Genomic DNA, 20,247 nt, shown 5'->3' with positions numbered 1-20,247 from the left:
AAGCCCTGGCTGTCCGCTTCCTCGCTCCACGCTGCCATTCGGGGCCCACGCGTTCCCCGGGCAAATCGCGGCGCCCAACAGGCGAGGAAACACGCCCGCTCCAGTCGCCCCCCCTTCCCTCAGGAGACGTGAAGCAAGTGACCGCCCGGAGCTTACCGAGGACTTGCGCGCGGCCGAGGCTTCGGTGCTTCCAGGATCGCGCGCACCTCTCCCAAGCCGCCGCCGTCCGGAGACCTGCCGAAGTTTGGGGAGGTTTGGGGAGGCGCGAACCTCCCCAAACCTCCCCAAACGTCGGCAGGTCTCCGGACCTCCGCGCCCTGCCTGCCTGCTTCTTTCCGCTGCGGAAAGAAGCAGGCAGGCAGGGCGCGGAAGTCCGGAGACCTGCCGACGTTTGGGGAGGTTTGGGGAGGTGCCCAAACCTCCCCAAACGTCGGCAGGTCTCCGGACCTCCGCGCCCTGCCTGCTTGCTTCTTTCCGCTGCGGAAAGAAGCAGGCAGGCAGGGCGCGGAGGTCCAGAGAACTGCCGACGTTTGGGGAGGTTTGGGGAGGCGCGTACCTCCCCAAACCTCCCCAAACGTCGGCAGGTCTCCGGACGGCGGTGGCTTGGGAGAGGTGCGCGCGATCCCGGAAGCACCAAAGCCTCGGCCGCGCACAAGTCCTCGGTAAGTTTTTTTGTTGACTGGAGTATAAGCCGAAGTGGAATTTTTCAGCCCAAAAAGTGGGCTGAAAAATTCGGCTTATACTCAAGTATATACGGTAATTGGAGAAAACAATGGTGATCTGATTACAAGGTCACTCTAATTTTTAAAAAAAATATTGAAACTAACTTTGGCCACAAGAAGATCTTTCATTTCTAAATGAAGTAAAACGGAACTGTTCACTAAAAGCACTATTAAAGCATAAATATTCTCATTATATAACTTGAAGGCAAAAATCACTGGAAAAGACCCTGATATTTGGGGATATTGAAGTTATTTTAAAAAGAGGCCAGTGAAATACAAGGTGGCTATTTCTACTGATGAAACAAGTATGAGCTTGCAAAAACTCAAAGAAGAAGTTACTGACAGACAATTCTGGTAAAATGACGTACATCGGATCACGAAGAGAGTCAGTCTCTAAATGCAATATTATCCCTTCTCAATGCAGTGTTTGGCTTTGAAAGAATATCCAGTGCATAATTTGCAGTGCAGTTATTTGGAGTCTGCCAGAGAAATAAATAGGAATTTTGAATTTGAATTCAACATCTTAGCAAGTTATCTGCATATGCTTAAAAATTCAGGCTTTGTCTGCATCCAAAATGTTGTCAATCACAGATTACCAAGATACTGTTTTTCAAACTTGGTACGATGCTGGCTGGGGAATTCTGGGGCTTGAAATCCACATGTCTTAAAGTTGGCAAGTTAGAAAAACATTGCTCTGTCTGATCACTACAGATTGATAGCTGAACATTAGTCATTGGGAATGGAAAGACAAAGATATTTATAGCTGGATTCCTTCTTTTCCACTGTTTATTTAATCATAATTTGTGGAATAATCCACCATTAAATTCATACATCATGCTTTATCATCCAGGTTAGAACTCCAGATTTTGCCCTTCATTGATCTCTCAGACAACCCACCACTTTCCTTACCATTCATATGGGCAGTCTCTATTCATGTGACCTTTGGAATGAGCTGTCAGGAGTCAGTTGATGACTGAAAAGATTGCAGTAAGATTTTATCCTGTCTGTGTGTACAGACAACTCCCATTTTGTCATTTGCATGATATTTCACTTGTCTTGTTCCTTAAAATGTTTTACACAGGCCCTTGAGAAGGTCAAACACATAACAACTATGTTGGGAGGGTGGTGTTTAAATGAGGAGAAATTAATTGTTTGAAGGGAAGATGTTTTAATATTATTTACAATTTGGATGTGTTGTGATCGATAGATTGGTTGATTCATATGTTTCATCAAGTTGGTGCTGGCTTTTAGTAATCATATTGACAGACTTTCTCCATGATGTTCTGTCCCTAATCTGATCTTTTAGGATTTGCAAGGATTCATTTATTTCAACCATAACTGGGTCCATGAATCTTGCTTCTTTTCTTTCCTTCCACCTTTCCAGCATTAGAGCCTTCTCCAGAAAGCTAAGTCTTCACATAATATGTAGGATAATCTGAGCCAGGGATGAATTCTTTGTTGACTATATTCCAACCTATAATATACAAAGATATAAATAATTTTATATACCTTTACATTTTAATACCTTTATTATCATGTATCATCTAAATGTAATGCTGGGTTTGTAAAATCTGTCTAAATGATTTTCAGTATAAGATAAAAAATGAACATATGGGTGGCTATGGATGTCAGAAATATGCTGGATCTAGCAGTTAATTCACTGAAAATAGGATTCAGGCTCCTTTTCTGAATAAAATAGAAATGATTAATCAAAGCTTAAAGACTCATCTACTCAGGAAAAGAAGAGGAAATGTCTCTGGGAAACTGGAAATGAGAAAAGATAAATAGGAGGTAGAAGACTGGCAGTTACATCAGAGATAAAAGGCAGGCTGCTCTCGATTGAGCGTTAGTGTGCTTTACAGCTAAGAAATAATATCTCCAGTCTTTTCTGGAATAACAGATAGCCTATTGCTGCTTTTATAGATTGGATTTGGTTATGTCAGCCAATAACACCCAACACTGGATAAAAAGGAAGAGGTTTTGGCTTTTAGATCAAGCTTTACTGTCAAGCCTGTGCGATGAATATGTGAAGAATAAGAACAGATGGAAGAATCATGGGCTGGTGAAGCAAAGACACTCTGGCTAAACCAAAACAGACTTTCCTTATACGTCTACTTTTATTTTTAAACACTCCCTCTAGCTCTTTGCTGGATCGACACTTTCTTCTTGCAAAGGAAAGAAATAGAGGAGGAGTAAAGGAGAGAGGTGGGGCATGATGTGAAGAAAATGAGGGGCGGGAGATGGGGAAGGAGGAGAGAAACCTGTGATCATTTCCCAACCCTTACAGCCAACATTCCATCTGGAAACTCAATCCTACTCACAATGACACAGATAGATGAAAAATAAGATTAACAGCAGCAAAGCTGTCATTCCAGCATTAAAAACGTGTCAGTCAAAGTCCCAGGGAGACTGGAACTGTTTTTGTCATATTCCCCCTCCTTTCCATCTATTGCAAAAATGCACAGGAGGTTGTTTTTTTTTAAAGGGCACTGAAGTTCTCTTGAATCTCATCAAGCTCTGACCCCCTTACCTTCCATTTATAGCCTGTCTCAGAATGACATCCCCCTTGACTAGCAAGCTGTCCAATCCAGCTGCAAGTGTAAGATTGTATTAGGCACTAAGTGAAATATATATATATGGCCTTATGGTGCTTAACCCGCTGGGTCTACCTCCAAGTCATTGGGCTGCAGTCATCCTGACCACTCACTGCTCCTCACCCAGGAATCTCTTCCAGGCTTTTGGGGTGGGACCTTTTTTTTAATTTAAAAAGGGAAATAGAAAGAAAATGGCACCAAAGAAAGACGTTAAGAAACCAGCTGCCCCCGCAGCTGCTCCTGCACCAGCTCCTGCCCCAGCACCAGCACCAGCACCAGCACCACCTAAACAACCAGCAATTGATCTCTCCAGCATCAAGGTAAACAGACCAACTTGGGTGGTCACTGAAAAGCATCCACCATCAAAGAGCAAAGAGAATTACACCAGCCCAAATTCAGATCTGGGAGATGCTTATTTATTGCTTGCGGTCATTAAGGGAGCTGATTTGGTAGGGAACAGACCCTTCCTCCCTGTCTTTTGCAGGAACACACACACACACCCCATTAAAATATTCAGATTTGTTTTGTTTTGTAAGCTACAATAAAATGCCATACTGTATTTCAGTAGCTTACTTAAGTGTACAGAAAATTGATCTTAGTGGCCAATTACAGCATTATTATTATTATTACAAATACTGCTATTTATACCATTTCAATTTGGCCTCTGATTTACTCTTTTCTCAGTGAAGTATCCATGAGCCTACACTGGGGAAGAAAACCCATGTTACCAAGAAAATTCACAGGCTTTTTTAATCAATTAAGTTAAATCTAATGAATATTTATTGTTCATTAAATTCATCCTGAACTCATTTTATATACAATAATGAGCAACTTATAATTCATTATTTCTGGACATATTTAATGTTTTCCCATAAGAAAAATAGCAACCCAATTCAATATTTTTCATACTTAGACTGGCAGAAACTTGGATGCTCATCACTAATTGGATATACAGTGAAATGTTTCAGTGACTACAACTTTTACCTTTGTTCACAATTTGCATCTTGCTTTGAAGTGGTTCACTAATATTTCTGTGTACTTTCTTTGTTTTCAAGGTTAGCACGTATTATCTTGGGGATTTTGCATGGTGAAATAAATCTTCATATAGCGTAGTTATTATCTGATGTATCACAGCCTAGCATGTCTTGCAATGTTTGAAGAGCAAGAAGGTCTGCCTTTGGAAAGGAGCCAGAGGGAGTCTAGCTGGATAGATTCCTTGAGTGACCCTGAGTCCAGAGTCATTCTCCACTGAATGGCATTTTGATTTTATCAGACTCCAATTTAGGACACTCTACCTAAGAAATCTAACCTAATAAGGAAAACTGTAGATTAGGAAATGATGGAAAGGGTAACAAGAATTTTCTTGCATACTGGATTATGAAGAAGAATGAAGACTTGATCTCTTGCAGAAGTAATTTACATTAGTTTAATAGTTGTATGTGTTAATGCGTTAGAATGAAATAGAATTTTCGGTTTTAGTGACTCTGGCTAATTTAGCTTTACACAAATATTCCTAGTAGTATATTTATGATCTGAAAAAATGGAATGCTATAATTTCAATCATAATGCATCCCCAACAGACCTTTTCTGTTAAATTGGACAGTACTTTTCTAATTCAGGTGAATTTTTTTAGAGGCATAGATGAATTCACAGTAATAGGAACAAGAAAGGTTTGCTTTCTACCAAATTACTTTCCGTGAGCGTGCACACATGCTTACAAAAAGGATGTTCTTATTTACATTGAGGGAGGGTAGCTGCATCAAAACAAACTAAGCAAACATTTTGTACAATGTGGTATTTATATATTGTTTCAAGTAATGGAAGTACTTCGTGCACATTTTCTCAGGAACATGACAACTCTGTAGATGAGTAATTGCTACTGCCTTTCTCTTTTATGTATACAAGGAAGAGTGGTGCTGAGACAGGAATTACTTATCTAAAATCATCTCTTTTCCAAGCAAAAGTCCATATACTCCAAATTTCCAACCCCATTTACAAAACAAAAAGCCTATATAAACTATGAACACTCTTCTTCTTAAAGAGTCAGGCTTAAATATCTACATAGATATTAGCTTCCAATAAAACTAGATATGAAAAACATGGATTTTTCATTTACAGATCAGCTGAATTCATACTATAGTTCTTTGGAAACAATTCAGGATGGTTTCCAACATCCTGCTCGTGTATCACAGCCCAAAGTATCCTATCCTCACAATACCTCTGTGAGTTAGATGAGTATTCTTATCCCCAAAACTGAAGTTTCAACCTACTCACTGCACCAAGGTCACCTCCTGAGATGATTGCAATTCCAAGGATTAAATCTGAGGCCTGCTTTCAAACCCAAGAACCATCTCAAATGAATAAAATGCTTGTCACTTTCATTACTTACATTACTCAGAGCATGACTACAAGTAAAGGGTTTGGCTGAGGTTAAATCAGATGAGGAGAATTCTAGGGACCTTTCCATTCAGGCCGAAGGTGGTCAGACTAAAGTCGCCATCTCATTCTCACGGATCCTAGTTTTGAAAGCTGAGAATATAGCTTTTGCCAGAGGTTTGTGCTTGATATGATGGACCTAGCTGAACCTTTACACTATTTTACTCCGCTTCTGCAGCTTTTCTTTAGGTAAGTGATCCTTGTGTCTTTTAGATATTATATTTCATTTAAATGTAAAGAAAAACATCCTAATGGTAATATCTGCACAACAGAATAGTGTACTTACTAACAGAATGGTAACTTGAGCACAGGGTTGGACTAGAAGATCTCTAAGGTCCCTTCCAACTGTTTTTCTGTATTCTGTAGTCTGTTCTATATTCTACTTACAGAAGTTATGAGTTCTGCATTTTTGGTGGTTTTTCTATATGCAACATATAGGAAGGTTGGGTTAGATGCTCCTTGTGGTCCCTGCCAACTCTACAGCTTGCTGATTCTATGAATTGCAAATAAATAGTTAATGTTATTTCACTAGAAATTGTAATTATTAATTTCTAAAAGATTTAACTTTTTCTTAGAAAAGACATGAGCAAAATTATATTAATTTTAGCTCACGCTTTAAAAAGAAGTCATACAGTAAGAAGGTAATAAATAGACACAATAAAATGTTACATAAGCAGAAGAAAATTTTTCAAATTGTTTAAATTATTTTAATTTTTATACAAAATAATAACCTTATGCTTTAGTTTTATTTAGTTTAACAGGCATTTTGTTACTTACAAGTTTTTTTCTGAATGGTGCTTCTTTCTAGTACCACCTCCTGGATAAAATTGATGGTCATTTCATATTACACATTTTCCTGATCTTAAGCCTCAGGAATGTTTAATTATATGTCTATGGAGATGATTTCAAGGGTACCCCACAGTGGTGATAATGAATACATCTAAAAATCAAGCAGACCTGAGATGCAACTCAGTGCAGTATCGTTCCTTGCTATTTTTCAAACATGACATAGATCAATTCTCTTTAAAAGATGCATATAAGAATTAGGACCACCAGATCTGGGCTCCTAAAATTCACATGGCAACAGAGGGATACACTAATCCTTTGCTGTCAACCAGTGGATACTATGAGTTTTCTGAGCAGTAATCTTTCCTGTTTATTGTTTAGACATGAGTCTATTTTGAGCAGCTTTATCAAAGAAACTATTTAAATCCTAAAGCAATATTTGATATCAATCATGGATTAAGTCAGGGTTCAAAGTGTATCACAAGCAACTTAGAGAGTTGGATAAGAATTTTTCATCTGCTTCTCACGTTGTGTTTTTTTAACACAATTGAAATGGCTCTAATCCCTAATTTCTGCAACAAGTGACATCTATTGATTATGGTACAAACTAATTGGATATTGTTAATCCATTGACACTGGTTATTATGAATTGGACTTGGCCATTCTTGGAAATATTATTATGCCTCTGGCATTTCTGCCAGCAATAGTGACTGTGTGCCAAAATATATCCATATATATTTTGGATATATCCTTGAGCCTTGGTGGAGCAGTGGGCTAATGCCTCCTTAAGTAACACCAGCTGCCTGCAATTAGTGCAGGTTCGCATCCCACCAGGCTCAAGGTTGACTCAGCCTTCCATCCTTCCCAGGTAGGTAAAATGAGGACCCAGATTGTTGGGGGCAATAAGCTGACTTTGTAATAATGCCGCTTGGGGTGTATGTGAAAGCCCTAATAAGCAGGCATATACATAGAATGATGGCTACTGCTAAGCTTGTAAGCCGCCCTGAGTCTTCGGAGAAGGGCGGGATATAAATGGAATTAAAATAAAAATAAATAAAAATATTCTTTACAGAATTGATAGAAATATACATGTTAATGAAACTCAGTGTCCTTTTTATCTTATAGTAAATTCTATAATTGTTTTATTTAATATATAGTTTCAAATTTAATTATTACAATCTAGAAGTATCTTAATCCTTGCCCAACTCTAAAACTGGTAAAATGCAGGTAGACCTCAACTTACAACATAATTGAGCCCAAAATTATTGTCATAAGTCATGCTGGTTATCAAGCTGGTCATCATATGGCTGTTCCTGATTTTATCACTTTTTTTGCAGTGGTCATTAGGCAAATGCCAGAGTCGTACAGCAAAAATGACAGTTGTTAAGCAAACGTTACCATAATTAAGCAAATCCATTGTCCGCAATGGATATTTTCTGCTGGAAATTGAAGTAAACATTAGTTTCCAGCAAAACAACACTGTAAACTGCAGTCACCTGACCACAGGATGCTGCAAACAGTTTAACTGTGATTCAGTTGGTGAGTGTTCCAACTGCAATCCTGAGACTGCAGCAGGGGATCCAGCCATTGGAGCTTTGAATTCAAGTCTACGAGGCCCTAGGGACATCCATTGTAACTTGGAATGGAGCTAAGTGACTGCTCGTTAGTGGAGGAGTAATCATTTGGGATATGGAGAGAAGCATCACAGACGTGCAGTGTTTGAAAACTCCTGGACTAAATGACAATAAACAAATTCCTGCTTAATATAGATTAAATGAAAGCCAGTTTGGTGTCATGGTTAAGGCATCAGGCTAGAAAAGGGGAGTTGTAGTCCCACCTTAGGCACAAAACCAGCTGGGTGACCTGGAGCTAGTCAATTTCTCTCAGTCCTAGGAAGCAGGCAAGGGCAACCCACTTCTGAAAACTCTTGCCAAGAAAACTGCAGGGACTAGTCCAGGCAGCTATCAAGAATCAAGACTGACTTGAAGGCATGTGTGCACTCACCCACACACCCACAAACACATAAACACACATACAAATGAAGATTAAAATATATATTTCTGATCACTGAAAAGACAGATCAAGGAACTGCTAAGTAATATAATTGCAATTTACCCTGTTTGGCTTTCTTAGTAATATGTAAGAGATTCGGTCTCTTTATGATAAAGGTATTTGTTTTTTTACAAATTGCTTTCTGTAAGAGAGTCTACCCAGGAAGTCAGAGGATAAAAAATATGCAGGACAGGTACTGCAGGTAGCCCAAGTTGAGAAACACTGAACAGATTTTTATACAAAAGTGGTTACATATTTTGCTTTATATCACTTTCTGTAGAAAGGCAGGAAACTAGTTCTTTTTTAAAAAATAAGACTTGGGAACCTGAGAATTATGGCTTATCTTGTGGTAATGTCTCCTTTACACCTCTTTGTGGATGCTCATGAGGACACCGGTTGAATGTGTTGTGGCCAAAATCTGGTTCACCAAATCACTTTGAAGATATAACATAATACTATTAGCATGCAAACAGTATATATGAGCTTACTAGCAAACTAGAAGACACCTTGCTGAACAGCCCTGAACAAAATACTTTGGCCTACTATATTGCAAAAAAAAAAAGCACAGTTTAAATTACAGCATGACATTCAAATGTTTTAGATACACCCATCTGTGTGACATTCTTATTTATTTATCCCTTCCTACTAGGTCAGTCTGCTAGCCATACTGTCTCTGAGATATGGTCAATGAATATAAACAATTTGGTTTACTGAGCCACAGGTTCCTGACTGTTTCTTCTCCTTTCACTCAGAAACAATTCAGCTTACTATAAATATTTTCTTAGAAGCAGTTTTAAGCAGTTCATGGTGGGGGGGGGGTGCTTTTACCACTGCAAAAAATCTATATATCGGCCAGTGGTAAAAAAAAGCATAAAAAGTGTTGCAGGTAGAGTTTGTGTATAGCTTTGCAATTTTCTGTGGTTATTTTATTAATACGTAGTTGATAGTATTTTATCTATTTGATTTTGAATTATGTGTACAGGTTATGTGCATGGAGTAATTCTGTACCTTGAAACTGCTGCTGCTGCTGCTGAATCCTAGCATATTGCATTCCAGGAAATGTTAAACTATAAATAAAGAAAATCCAAACACACCCAGGAAAAAAAGTATTTTAGGACACATACAAAATGTAGTAAGAAATATTTAACAGAATTTAACCAAATAAAGGAAATATCTTAGTTTATTATTTTTTAAACCAAGATTTTTGAACTTAATTGAACTGAAATGATCAAATCATTCAGCAAAACATTAAGTAAAATAATATTTGGGACATTAACAGTTTTGCCTGTGAAACATACAGACTTCGAGTCATTTGTTAAATGCAGAATTGCATTGTGTGTTCTGAGCAGAGATGTTTTTTTATAATACAGCCAGATACCAAGATCTGTACAACTTGAATCTTAGAACCCATTTTAGTTCTACTAGCCACACGTTTCTTCTGAACATTTGTTCTCTGTGTGTGAATATTTGTTTTACAGGATTTTTGTGCACCCTGTGCACAAGAAAATACTAGGCCAAAAGCAGATCCTTCTGCCAAAGACAGTTCTTTCATCTGGCTTACAGCAAATTGGGGCTGCCTTTCCTTCTGGAGAGAATTGTTTTTCCTTAGAGTTAATTTATTTATTTATTTATTTATTTATACCGCCCTTCTCCCGAAGGACTCAGGGCGGTGTACAGGGCAATAATCAGTTGGGTAACACCTGGTGGGCTGGTTTAATATATCCAGGGAATAGAGTCAAAGCCAAAATGGCTGAAGGTGGCCAATTTGCTATAGCCAACTTGCCATCGCCATTTCACCGCATCCAACTTGCCATGGAACAACTCACCGTGGGACAAGAGTTACACCAATAGTGAAGAAATGGTGGGATAGAATCATTAAAGAACAGATGCAAAAGGAGGGATAAAATGAAATGTAAATGACAAAAAATTAAAATATTTTTAAAATTATTTTAAATAATTAAATTGATTTGTTGATTTGTCATACAGTGAGTTGTCCCATGGTGAGTTAGCCATGATGAGTTGTCCCGCAGTGAGTTGAGCTCAGCAAGTTGGCTGTGGTGAGAGGGCCATGGTGAGTGGGCCGGGTTGGGTGGGCCATAACAAGTTGTCCTATTCACTTCATGGAAGCCTTGGTCCCTAAAAACATCTTTATATGCAAGGCTTACTCCTGGGCCTCACTGACCCATACATCTCCAGTATTCAGATCAGGGTTTGGACTTCTAAGTTCTCCTGACTGTGAAGAGAGCAAGTTGGGGATGGGGAAGAAACCACATCTGTTTATTGACAATAAACAGACTTTGGTTTAAAGCTATCAACATATACAGATATTTCACTGGAGAAAGAACTCATAGAATATTGAGAGAGTTGTAATAACTTGACAAGATAATAGTGTAAAAGGTAAAGGTTCCCCCGCACATGCGTGCTAGTCGTTTCCGACTCTAGGGGCTGGTGCTCATCTCCGTTTCAAAGCCGAAGAGCCAGCGCTTGTCCGAGGACGTCTCCGTGGTCATGTGGCCGGCATGACTAGCACGGAACGCTGTTACCTTCCCACCGGAGTGGTCCCTATTTTTCTACTTGCATTTTTACGTGCTTTCGAACTGCTAGGTTGGCAGAAGCTGGGTACAAGGTCCTAAAAATCTTAAAGCACAATAAAATATGTCAGTACTGATATCATTAAATATTTAATCAGACTGTAGGAGCACAGGAGCCATGATTTCTAATGGTAGATATTGTATCCTGTTCCTCATCAGATGCATGATATCCACACAAAAAAGGCAAAAAGCATCTTCATAGAGACCATATAACATTAAGACCATGATTCATAGAGAGAAATTCATATCTGATGATTGAATCAATATAAATAATTAAATAGTTGATTTTAGATGCCTTCTTTTCCTGAACTTTGTCTTCTCTTCTCCAGATCTAAAAAAAAGTGAGACCAAAGACAAATCAACATAAATCAGAAAGAATTTTTAGTATACCCAGGTTGCTCTAAGGATATGTGATCTGAGACTAGTAATGAGTATAGTTCATACTTCCTGTTGAACCCACGAAGTAGCTTGATATTTTTGAAAGATATTCAAAGTGAATCAACACTAAGCCATAGATACTTCACTTGGGAATTGAGATATGCTTTGCTAACAGGGCCAGCAGGATAGACTGAAAGTTCAAATTTCAGAATTCATTTCAGCTGTGAACTTATCAGATCCCTTTGAGCAAACCAATGTATGTCACTCAATTTCCTTGGTCGGATAAAAACAGGATGCAAATGCCCACACATCAAAAGTCTTGGAAGCTCAGAATTCTTTATAGCTGGCAGCACCTAAAGCAGAGTTCTATATTTCCTATTTTGAATTTGGGGGTCCTTTTGTATAATTTTTAATGCAATGAGCCCATGAAGTAGTTTTTGAAAAGTTGGTAGTTCAAATTAACTGTGAAAATTGATTTCTTTATAAGAAATAATGTGATTAATACATATGCATGTGTGTGTTTATGTATATGCATGTATATATTTAGCAATAGCAAGAGCACTTAGGCTTGTATGCCACTTCATAGTGCTTTACAGCCCTCTCTAAACAGTTTTACAGAGTCAGCATATTGCCCCCAACAATATGGGTCCTCATTTTACCGACCTTGGAAGGCTGGAAGGTTGAGTCAATCTCGAGTTAGTCAGGATTGAACTCCTAACTGTGGGCAGAGTTAGCCTGCAATACTGCATTCTAACCATTGTGCCATCACATACATTTAGACTCTGTCTGTAGGCATCTATTACCTTGCAAATTTTCAAGCAAGAATCAACAGTAAGAAGAGCATAGATAGAACATATAGGTCCCCCACAAAATAGGTACATAATAGATAAAACAAATCCAACAGGATTTCAGCACCCCAACTTTTTCCAAGGCCTGGGAAAATAGCCAGGTTTTCAGTGATTTTTTGAACTTCATCAGAATGAAGCCATAAGGACCACAGGTGAATGGTGTTCCAGAAAGCAGGTATAAGTGACATAGAAAGTACACTTTTTAAGTCCTGAAAAATGAGATTGTTTTGGATTATTGTGTTAGGTCACATTTGTCCCTTGGAATATATTTATAAAGTTATTGTGAGATCTATTGTTAAAATAAGCACGCCATGCATAGATGAAGACCATAAAACCAAGAAGTAGTCTTTGAGGGCATTTTTCTCTCTGAACACATTACATAAAATAACATCTGGTTATACATTATTAATGAGAAAGCCCACAACTGAATCTCTAAGTCAGCTGTTCCAATCTAACAGCCTTCACATATATTGGTTTACAATTCATTGATTTCAGCTAACAGCAGTTTGCTTGTAGAATATGGACATTATAGTCTAATATCAGAAAGCACTGGACAGGAGAAGGCTGTTCTCAATGACGTTTAGCACATAAGTTGTTGTTGTTAGTTGCGAAGTCGTGTCCGACCCATCGCGACCCTATGGACAATGTTCCTCCAGGCCTTCCTGTCCTCTACCATCTTCTGGAGACCATTTAAGCTCACGCCTACTGCTTCAGTGACTCCATCCAGCCACCTCATTCTCTGTCGTCCCCTTCTTCTATTGCCCTCAATCTTTCCCAGCATTAGGCTCTTCTCCAGTGAGTCCTTCCTTCTCATTAGATGGCCAAAGTATTTGAGTTTTAGCTTCAGGATCTGGCCTTCTAAAGAGCAGTCAGGGTTGATCTCCTCTAGGACTGACCGGTTTGATCGCCTTGCAGTCCAAGGGACTCGCAGGAGTCTTCTCCAGCACCATAGTTCAAAGGCTTCAATTCTTTGGCGCTCAGCCTTTCTTATGGTCCAGCTTTCACTGCCATACATTGCAACTGGGAAGACCATAGCCTTGACTATACGCACTTTTGTTGACAGGGTGATGTCTCTGCTTTTTAGTGTGCTGTCTAGATTTGCCATGGCTTTCCTCCCCAGGAGCAAGCGTCTTTTTATTTCTTGGCTACAGTCCCCATCTGCAGTGATCTTGGAGCCCAGGAAAATAAAATCTGTCACTACCTCCATTTCTTCCCCATCTATTTGCCAGGAATTGAGAGGGCCAGATGCCATGATCTTGGTTTTCTTAATGTTTAGTTTCAACCCAAGTTTTGCACTCTCCTTCTTCACTCGCAACAAGAGGCTCTTTAGTTCCTCTTCACTTTCTGCCATTAGAGTGGTATCATCTGCATATCTTAGGTTGTTGATGTTTCTTCCGGCAATCTTAATTCCAACTTTTGATTCATCTAGCCCTGCCTTTCTCATGATGTGCTCTGCATATAAGTTAAATAGGCAAGGCGACAGTATACAGCCTTGCCGGACTCCTTTCCCAATTTTGAACCAATCAGTGGTTCCGTGTCCAGTTCTCACTGTTGCTTCTTGGCCTGCATATAGGTTTCTCAAGAGACAAATAAGATGGTCTGGTATGCCCATCTCTTTAAGGACTTGCCAGAGTTTGTTATGATCCACACAATCAAAGGCTTTAGCATAGTCAATGAAGCAGAAGTAGATGTTTTTCTGGAACTCTCTAGCTTTCTCCATGATCCAGCGTATGTTAGCAATTTGATCTCTAGTTCCTCTGCCTCTTCGAAATCCTGCCTGTACTTCTGGTAGTTCTCGATCCACATACTGCTGGAGTCTAGCTTGTAGAATTTTAAGCATAACTTTACTAGCATGAGAAATGAGTGCAATGGTGCGATAGTTTGAACATTCTTTGGCACTGCCTTTCTTTGGAATTGGAATGTAAACTGATCTTTTCCAATCCTGTGGCCACTGTTGAGTTTTCCAAATTTGCTGGCAAATTGAGTGAAGCACTTTTACTGCATCGTCTTTTAAGATTTTGAATAGCTCAGCTGGAATACTGTCACCTCCACTAGCTTTGTTGTTGCTCAGCTTTTCTAAGGCCCACTTCACTTCACATTCTAGGATGTCTGGCTCGAGCTCAGTGACCACCTCATTGTGATTATCAGGGACATTAAGCTCATTCTTGTATAGTTCTTCTGTGTAATTTTGCCACCTCTTCTTAATCTCTTCTGCCTCTGTTAGGTCCCTGCCATTTTGGTCCTTTATCATGCCCATTTTTGCATGAAACGTTCCCTTCATCTCTCCAATTTTCTTGAAAAGATCTCTGGTCCTCCCTATTCTATTGTTTTTTTCTATTTCTTTGCATTGTTCATTTAAGAAGGCATTCTTATCTCTTCTAGCTATTCTTTGGAATTCTGCATTTAATTGGGCGTATCTTTCTTTTTCTCCCTTGCCTTTCGCTTCCCTCCTTTCCTCAGCTATTTGCAAAGCTTCCTCAGACAGCCATTTTGCTTTCTTGCATTTCTTTTTCTTTGGGATGGTTTTGGTTGCTACCTGTTGTACAATGTTGCGAACCTCTGTCCATAGTTCTTCAGGCACTCTGTCTATCAGATCTAATTCCTTAAATCTATTTGTCACCTCTACTGTATATTCAACAGGGATATGATTTAATTCATACCTGACTGGCCTAGCGCTTTTCCCTACTTTCTTTAATTTAAGCCTAAACTTTGCAACAAGAAGCTCATGGTCTGAGCCACAGTCAGCTCCTGGTCTTGTTTTTACTGACTGTATAGAGCTTCTCCATCTTTGGCTGCAGAGCATATAGTCAATCTGATTTCTGTGTTGACCGTCTGGTGATGTCCATGTGTAAAGCCGTCTCTTGGGTTGTTGGAAAAGAGTGTTTGCTATGACCATCGTATTCTCTTGACAAAATTCTATCAGCCTGTGCCCTGCTTCATTTTGTACTCCAAGGCCAAACTTGCCTGTTATTCCAGTTATCTTTTGGCTTCCTACTTTAGCATTCCAATCTCCCATGATGATAAGGACATCATTTTTGGGTGTTAGTTCTATAAGGTGCTGTAGGGCTTCATAGAACCGGTCAATTTCATCCTCTTCAGCACTGGTGGTTGGGGCATAGACTTGGACTACTGTGATATTGAATGGTTTGCCTTGGATTCGAACTGAGATCATTCTGTCATTTTGAGGGTTGTATCCCAGTATTGCTTTTCCTACTTTTTTATTGACTATGAAGGCTACTCCATTTCTTCTGAGGGATTCTTGCCCGCAGTAGTATACCTGATGGTCGTCTGAATTAAATTCACCCATTCCTGTCCATTTTAGTTCGCTGATACCTAAGATGTCGATGTTTAGTCTTGTCATCTCTTGTTTGACCACGTCCAGCTTTCCTTGATTCATGGATCTTACATTCCAGGTTCCTATGGAGAAAGAATCTTTACAGCATCGGACTTTCCTTTCACCACCAGACATATCCACAGCTGAGCGTCCTTTCGGCTTTGGCCCAGTCGCTTCATTCTTTCTGGCGCTACTAGTACTAGCCCTCTGCTCTTCCCCAGTAGCATATTGGACGCCTTCCAACCTGAGGGGCTCATCTTCCGGCGTCATATCGTTTTGCCTTTTGGTACTGTCCATAGGGTTTTCATGGCAAAGATACTGGAGTGGGTTGCCATTTCCTTCTCCAGTGGATCACGTTTTGTCAGAACTCTCTGCTATGACCTTTCCGTCTTGGGTGGCCCTTCACGGCATAGCTCATAGCTTCATTGAATTACGCAAGCCCCTTCGCCACGACAAGGCAGTAATCCATAAGTACCTGCACAATTTTAAGTAATCTTCCTAAACTCATGTCCATCATATAAACTGGGGCAACTTGGTTAGGAAATCTCTTCTAAAGACTGCATTAGCTTTTGCATGATATTTTATAATCTGTATGGATTGAAGCAGATTAATATTCATGCATGCGATTGTACCAATGGATCTTTGCTTATTTTAATCATTTTCTTAAATATTTCATTTATGACTGAGCCAGGTTATTGCTGAATGAATAGCAAATGGCATAAGGAGACAAGGTAAGGAAATAAATTGTACTGACAGACAATTCTTAATAGCAAAAAAGATGAAATAGATAGTCTAACAATAAAATATTTCCAGTCCTGAAAACCCAATCATGCTAAGTTATATGAAAAGATACTCAAGTAATTAGAAGAAAGTCTTCCAGAATATAATATATAACTATAGATTCTCTGTATTTAATTGATTAATGTATGAATTATTAATTCACATAATACTAACACCATAAGATTGCAACAACATTACTGAATATAATATCATATCATTTGGTAGCATCAAAAATCAGACATTGTACTCTTGTATTTATCTGAGAAAAAGAGAATGAGAAGAAGCTGAAGTTTCCTAACCTGAGTAGCATTTGAAGGTGCTATTTAATCCAAGTCTGGTGAAACTGATCTGAAAATTTAATAACACTTCTTCACAACTGAAGTCTGATCACAAATTCTAAATAAGCCGTGGAGACTACAGAACTTAACCAGTTTTTCTCTCAAGCTGATAATGACAATATGTTTGCATCTCGGATGCTTGACACTGAAGTTTCTAAGAGTCCAGGATGATGTAGGCATGTGGGATCCTTTTGTATATAGTATTAGATGGCTATTACTATTGCCAGTAAGTAGAACACTCTAGATTTTACTGTGCTACTTGACTGTGGGCTGAGCTACTGAAAATATACAAACCATTAGAAGGTAGAACATTTGCATTCATTCTACCAGTATGGATGGTTAATTGTAGGAACTGTCTAATATTCACAGTGGTAGTGGTCAGCCCAAAATTATTTTCTTGTGTACAGGGATTTTTATGACAGCATAGTTTTTGAAGTAGTTACCCATATTTTGACACCAGCTCCTAATAAAAACTCATGCTATATTTTTGTCATATTAGCAAATCTACTACAATCAAGTGTCCATTTTCAGTGGTAACTGTGTGAATGTTCAAGTCAGGAAGTTTCGGTCAGAAAAAAAACTGGATCTTTCTGTTTCCTTTTGCAAAACTTGCCCAGCTCAGAGCAGCCCAGTACAGGCCAGTAATAGATGCTGCTGCCTCTATTGCTAACCTTAGAAATAAGGACATACTTAACAGTGAACTTCAGATATGTTCCTAGGTAGAATATTTGGCTTTATAACTGAATATTGAACAAACGTATTGTTTTAAGTGGCATGAAGCAGTAGCAATTGTACTAACATGTCAAATTTGATAGCCATCATATCATGGTTTCCCTCATCCTCCTTTTATTAATTTCGGAAGTCCTGATCTGATGATTATTAACTTGCTCCTAAGAGTCATCTCTTCAGTAATATTCTCCAACAAGCACTCGCTTTTCCTCTGCAATTCAAAACTGGACCTGCAGACAGCAAGATCTGCCTGCAACCAGCTGTTATGGCCAGCAGAGGTCAATGTGGTCTCCTTTAAAGGCAACTCAGCCGAATATTCCCTGCAGCGTTTCAGCCGGTATCATGCCTTTCAATCTTCTGAGGCTTAACCACAGTCGAGGCACAGGGAGAGGCTGTTTTTTATGGCGGTGGCCTGGTGGTGCAATGCTCTTTCTTCAGAGCCACTCTGTGCAGTGACACCATTTCAAAACAAAGAAAGTCCAGTTGCCTCTTGAAAAAGCACCTGTGGGAAAACTATGACCTGGATGACCGAGAATCTCCATAGACATTTACCATTTCAATCGCATTCAATTAAAAGTCTTTCCATCTTTCTTTCATAAGATAGAGATCTTCTCCTGTGACTCAGCAAGTAAAAAAAACCTTCCTAATCAATTATTTCCATGGCACAGAATTCTCCAAATATTGCTCTACACTCATTCATTCATTAATAGCATTTTTGTTGCTGAATTCATTAATTAACTCGTGATAGAATAAAATGAAAATTGTAATATAAAATGTGTTAGCCAGAATAGGGATGAACATTCTATTCTTCCTCTTATGAATGTGACATTTTATAATTATAAATCACTGTGCATTAGAAAAAGCAAAGGCTTTTTTGGTTTATTTGTAAACAGTTTCTATTTAACATTCTGTTACCTCTGTTACTATGACAACCAAAATGATCTTTAAAAAAGTAAATGAATCTGTTTAAGCTAAGGTTTGTTTCTTCTAAATCAATTCTGAGCATGCTTTTAAAGGATTATTAATAAAAGGGAACATTAGTGAAAATCATTTTCTTTAATGCTTGATCTGCCTCTCCATGTTTAAGTACTAGACATACAAGCTATTAAATTATAGCTTCTGGAAATTTTCAAGAATGACAAAAGCAATGTGAATAAATTGTTAAAAAGCAAATGTTCTGCTTCTAGTTCCTATCCTTCATTTCTTTCTGGCAGAATACTTGGAGCCATAAGAATACCAAATCCCATGTGGCAGAATCTCCGAGAAAAGTATGACAAGTAGTCGAGTGGAGTTACCTTATTTCAAAATACAGTATTTGTCTTGAAAGACAAATCAGACTTGACAATCTTTGTTACTGCTTCTGTTTATCTTTAAACTTTTACTTTAAATGATACGTATCAGTTCCAAACTTTTGCATGACATATGTCAGAAGTCAGATCTAAGAAATGAAGCATTTCAGACTCCTAATGATGAGCTTGGAAAACCATCAAAAGTGTGTTTAATTTTCATGGAAAGGATTGAAGTCTGGAGGTTCAGTAAATCTCAATGAATCCTCATCAGTGTTAGAAAAATAAGTAGAAGACTTAATTAATTTTTAAAGAGTCTGTGCCTGTTTAGGTTTAATTTTTGACAACCTTTGGAATTAGGAAGATAGATTTATCAATCACCTAACATATTCCTCTCAGACCTATCTTGGAGAATTCAAAGCTTGAGATACAATTCAGGCTGCAGATACAGTTCCTACCTGTCACCAAAATGCTCTTGGAGTGTCATGATGCTCTTGATTTGATTTTGGTTTCTTTGTCAAGAACCTGTTTCATTTTGTGGAATTCCAAAGCTTGCCAAATTGAAAACATACCACTTAGGTTTGCTTACCTAGGTCTAGAATTATCTATTTTGTAACTGGAAATAATTATTCAATTTGCATCTTTGATTTTATAGATAGCATAAATACCATTAATGGGTGTTTTTACAACCTGATCCTTGAAGAAATAGGGAGCTTTAATTTAAGGCAATTAACCCAATTCTTGCATTGCTTGGGGATACACATAAAGAATCCCATACATATAAAGAATATAGGCATATTCATATTACATGGTAAGTCACGCTGTAGTTTCCTAGTTAATGCCAGGCACTGTGTATACATACAGACACATCTGGCTAAGAAAGGATTAAAATACAGGGAGCTAAATGCAACATATAACCAGCATTTGTTCTATGTTTATCACTGATACTGAAGCTTGGCATTATGTCCAAATAAGAATGTGTATTTAGTCAACGGTTAACACCCCATGCATCTATTCAGATATAGGAATACGATGTAGGAGTGATGAAGCAAAGTGCTGTTTCTGTTTTGCCTAGTTCCTGTAAATATGTGGGAAGTTTGTTTTTGAAACAAAAGGGCTTAGAGTGAGGATTAGATTTGTTACTTTACACATGGTGCTTCTAATGTAGCCTAATGCACTAGGAACCAATTGTTTTCTCATGTTTCTTTTCTAATCCAGCAAGCCAAAGATTAGATTAAATCTATTACCTGTAAATTTAACCACCTATGGTTAAAATTAAGCTGTGCATCAATAAAATGCATCCATCTGTAATATATTTTGAACAAAACCTTATTTGACATGATTTTTACCATACTAGGATAAATGTTTGAACA

At 38.5% G+C, this 20,247-nt stretch overlaps 1 protein-coding gene across 1 annotated transcript in view; it reads left to right on the top strand.

Moving 5' to 3' along the window:
- Window positions 1-3,405: 3,405 nt before the first annotated feature.
- Window positions 3,406-20,247, top strand: part of MYL1 (myosin light chain 1) — a 32,311-nt gene continuing 15,469 nt past the window's right edge. Inside the window, exon 1 of the mRNA XM_081313635.1 lies at window positions 3,406-3,636. Coding sequence (XP_081169761.1) covers window positions 3,508-3,636 — 129 coding nt within the window. The 5' untranslated portion in view covers window positions 3,406-3,507. The remainder of the gene's footprint in view (window positions 3,637-20,247) is intronic.

This window comes from Vipera berus (assembly GCF_964194415.1).
Source record: "Vipera berus genome assembly, chromosome: 1".
NCBI classification, from domain to species: domain Eukaryota; kingdom Metazoa; phylum Chordata; class Lepidosauria; order Squamata; family Viperidae; genus Vipera; species Vipera berus.
This window is presented reverse-complemented; position numbering and strand designations above follow the sequence as displayed.